Below are 4,443 nucleotides of genomic sequence, written 5' to 3' on the forward strand. Positions count from 1 at the left end.
GCTAGAGGACAAGGATGAGCGAAGCACTTCAGCTTTAAACGAAGCCCTGACGCCTAAAGCAGAAGGTGACGTAAAAGGTACCGGATGATGTCGGCGCCCTTGATTAAAGAGATACCGGCGTCACCGGTAGCTAAAGTGACTTTGTAAAGTAGTTTGTCTGTTCAAAGATGCCATTAGGGTTTCCTAGGGTTCCTTCCCCTGTAAGCCACCCTCTCCCCTATATAAGGAGAGGGGGCACACCCTTGCACGGGTACGTTCTCACCAGTCTAGGCTATTCACAAACTTGTAATCGCTTGTGTTCAAGGAATAGAAAGATCTGAGGGAGAGAAAGTTTGGGTGTTCTTCTTCTTCTTCCTCTGGCCAAGGCCAAGTTCTTCATAGGAAAGCAACCGGCTATCCTTCCGGAAACCCTCCCCCGAATCCTCTAGCGCACATTCGGCCCCAACTTAAGCCATCCCATGGCATCTGTCTGTTCACCACGACGACACCTTACCATGCCCTGCTTGGCAGACCGGCTTTGGCCAAGTTTATGGCTGCCACCCACATAAGCTACTTGAAGATGAAATTACCCGGTCCAAATGGGGTCATCATCGCCACGGGCAATTACAAGCTTTCCATGGACTGTGCCTCGGCTGGCTCCTCCTTGTCCGAGTCACTCGTCATAGTAGAAGAGAAAAAGAGAATGCAAGCAGCAGTTGCTCTAGCACATTCAGCCCAACTCGGTTTACTGGGTATGAGCAATCCACTTGGGGCACCGACATTCGAGCCATCAACTGAAGCCAAAGTTGTTCAGCTGGATGAGGAGAACCCGGAGCGTGCCGTATTCATTGGTACCGGGTTGCCTGACAAATAGGAAAGCGAGCTCATCAACTTCCTCCGTGAGAATCGGAGCATCTTTGCATGGTCTGCTCAATACCTGCCGGGTGTGCCGGGGGAGTTGGCTGAGTAGTCACTTCATGTCCAGCCAGAGGCAATGCCGGTTAAGCAACCTCTACGTCAGTTCACTGAAGATCGAAGAAAAATTATTGGTGATGAGATAGCCAGGCTGCTAGCTGCCGGCTTCATCATGGAAGTGTTGCACCCGGACTGGTTGGCAAACCCGGTTTTGGTGGAAAAGAAAAAAGATGAGAACCCAAACATTGCTAAAGTTTGGCGTATGTGTATTGACTACACTCACTTGAACAAGGCATGTCCTAAAGATCCATTCCCGCTACCTCGGATAGATCAAGTGATCGATTCCACTGCCGGGTGTGAGCTATTGTCATTCCTAGATGCATACTCTGGTTTTCACCAAATACCTTTGAACAAGGCTAATCAAATAAAGACATCCTTTTTCACCCCGTACGAGGCTTATTACTATGTGACTATGCCTTTTGGTTTGAGAAATGCTGGCGCGACATACCAGCATTGTATGCAAAAATTCTTACATACGCAAATCAGTAAAAATGTGCAGGTATATGTCGATGATGTCGTCATAAAAACCAAAGAGCACCATACCTTGCTTGACGACTTAAGAGAAACATTTGACAACTTAAGTAAGTTCCGGATGAAATTGAACCCGGCAAAATGCACCTTCGGTGTGCCGGCAGGGAAGTTACTCGGTTTCCTTGTTTCAAGTCAGGGAATCGAGGTTAACCCGGTAAAGATTCGGGCCATAGAAAAAATGGAATTACCGACATGTCTGAATGATGTGCAGAAATTCACTGGTTGCTTAGCGTCCCTAAGCCGGTTTGTAAGCCGATTGAGAGACAAAGCTCTACCATTGTACCAGCTGATGAAGAAAGCTGACAAGTTCATCTGGACACCACAAGCAGATTCGGCATTTCACGAGCTGAAGAAGATGCTGGCCACGACACTGGTATTTGCATCGCCACTGCCCAAGGAGCCAATGTTTCTCTATATTGCAGCCACAAACCGGGTTGTAAGTGTTGTGGTTGTGGTGGAAAGAGATGAGGAAGGAAAATCGGTCCAAAGGCCAGTGTATTACTTGAGCGAGGTGCTCTCAACCTCAAATCAGAACTATCCTCACTATCAGAAGATGACGTATGGTGTGTATATGGCGGCCAAGAAACTCAAGCATTACTTCGAAGAGCATGAGATAAAGGTGGTGTGTGCCGCCCCAGTCTCGTAAATCATCAACAACAAAGATGCCAGTGGCAGGGTCGCCAAGTGGGCCATTGAGCTAGCACCATACTCTCCACGCTATGAGAGAAGAGATGCGATCAAGTCATAGGCCTTGGCGGATTTTTTCGTCGATTGGGCCGAAATGCAATATGAACCACCACCACTGGCATCCAACTACTGGAAGATGCACTTTGATGGCTCCAAAACTAAAGAGGGTATGGGTGCCGGCATAGTCCTCACCTCACCCAAGCGAGATCAACTGAAGTATGTCCTGCAAATTCATTTTGCGGCATCCAACAATGTAGCCGAATATGAAGCACTTGTCCATGGGCTCAAAGTGGCCAAGGAAATCGGTATTCACCGTAATATATGTTATGGAGATTCTGATCTGGTGGTGCAGCAGGTTTCTGGTGATTGGGATGCTAAGGATGCCAACATGGCATCATATCGGTTCCATGTGCAGCAAATCAGTGGCTACTTTGAGGGCTGCGAGTTTCACCATATACCTCGGGCAGAAAATGAAGCAGCTGATGTACTATCCAAACTCGGTTCATCCCGGTAGACAATCCCTGCCGGCATAGCACTTCAGCATCTGCAGAAGCCATCCATCAGTCCAAGCCCAGAATCCGAATCAATTTTCATCCTGGCAGATCCTGTGTCGGAGGCCACTCCAATGGATATTGATGTCGGCAAAATCCCGTATATCTCGGCTAACCCGGGGACTATTCAGGCATTGTCAGTCGATGATATGTCGATCGAGCCTATGTCGGTTGACGAAGATGTCTTCACTGTTCAAGCTGTGCCATCCTGGGTGCAGCCAATCATGACGTACTTGGTCAATGGAGAACTGCCAACTGAAGAAGTTAAAGCCAGGCAAATTCAAAGAAGATCCAAGGCGTTCACCATTATCAATGGAGAAATGTACAAGAGAAGTGTCACCGGCGTACTCCAGCGCTGTGTCGAGCCAGAAGAAGGGCAAGAGATACTCCAGGAGATTCATCAAGGTGAATGCGGTCACCACGCTTCATCTCGGGCGCTAGTTGCCAAGGCCTTCCGGCATGGGTTTTACTGGACCACTGCACTAGAAAATGCAGAAGATATGGTCAAAAAGTGCAATGGCTGCCAGAGATACAACAGGCAGATCCATACACCGGCCTCGGCCCTGAAGACAATACCAATCACATGGCTATTTGCAGTTTGGTGCCTGGACATGGTTGGTCCGTTCTGGCCAGCTCGAGGAAACATGATGCACATACTAGTGATGGTGGACAAATTCACCAAACGGATAGAGGTAAAGCTGATCAGGAAATGTGATGGCAAAACAGCAGTGTCCTTCTTAAAGGACATTATTCTGAGATATGGCTATCCCCATAGCATCATCACAGATAACGGCACGAATTTTGCCGAAGGAGCCTTTTCCGGATCTGCCAGGAAAAAAGGATAAGGCTTGACATAGCTTCAGTCGCACATCCAGAGGTAAATGGCCAAGTCAAAAGGTCCAATGCACTAATATTGGCCGGCATAAAGCCTAGGCTAATTGAGCCACTAGAGTGAACTCCAGGTTTCTGGATAGAGGAACTGCCCTCAGTATTATGGAGCCTCAGAACTACTCCAAATCGATCAACCGGCTATACGCCCTTCTTCCTGGTCTGTGGGGCAGAGGCTGTTCTGCCAACCGACATTGAGCATGACTCACCAAGGGTCACCTTATTTACAGAAGCCGAGATAAAAGAGGCTCGAGAGGATGATGTCGACTTGCTCGAAGAAGCAAGAGAACTGGCATTGTCCATGTCGGCAATATATCAGCAAAACCTCCGACGCTATCATAGCCGGAAAATGCGCCCTCGGGTGTTCCGAGAAGGAGATCTCGTGCTCAGGCTGGTGCAGCACACTGCTGGCATGCACAAGCTATCACCTCCATGGGAGGGACCGTTCATTGTGAGCAAGGCTCTGCACAACGATGCTTATTATCTTGTAGATGCACAGGAACCAAAAAAGGGCAAAGCGGACAAATCCGACCAGGAAACCAAGCGACCTTGGAATATCACGCTTCTTCGCCCCTTCTACTCTTGAGGAGAAACTTGTAGGTGTTTCTACAACCTTTTGTATGTTGGTATGAGCAGCTGTATGTCGGCACCCCGAAAGAAACTCGGGGACTGCCTTTGCCATGAATGCATGTTTTCCCGTCTTTACCTTTTTGTATGTCGGTTGGCTCGGATCATATTTCCTATGCCGGTCCAATAGTGTGTTAAATCCAAAGGCCCACTCTTCGACTTAGCTGTTTTCTGCAACCCGGCTTCATGGCCAGCAAGAGCAACA

The 4,443-nt window shown here is 48.4% G+C and overlaps 1 protein-coding gene across 1 annotated transcript; it reads left to right on the forward strand.

The window, feature by feature from the left end:
- The first annotated feature begins 2,266 nt into the window (after positions 1–2,266).
- Positions 2,267–4,197, forward strand: LOC139834077 (uncharacterized). Its single transcript, XM_071824468.1, has 3 exons — positions 2,267–2,672; positions 2,775–3,341; positions 3,686–4,197. Exons 1-3 carry the CDS (start codon positions 2,267–2,269, stop codon positions 4,195–4,197), a joined length of 1,485 nt encoding a protein of 494 aa, XP_071680569.1.
- Positions 4,198–4,443: the final 246 nt, after the last annotated feature.

Source organism: Lolium perenne, chromosome 7 (genome assembly GCF_019359855.2).
Source record: "Lolium perenne isolate Kyuss_39 chromosome 7, Kyuss_2.0, whole genome shotgun sequence".
NCBI lineage: Eukaryota > Viridiplantae > Streptophyta > Magnoliopsida > Poales > Poaceae > Lolium > Lolium perenne.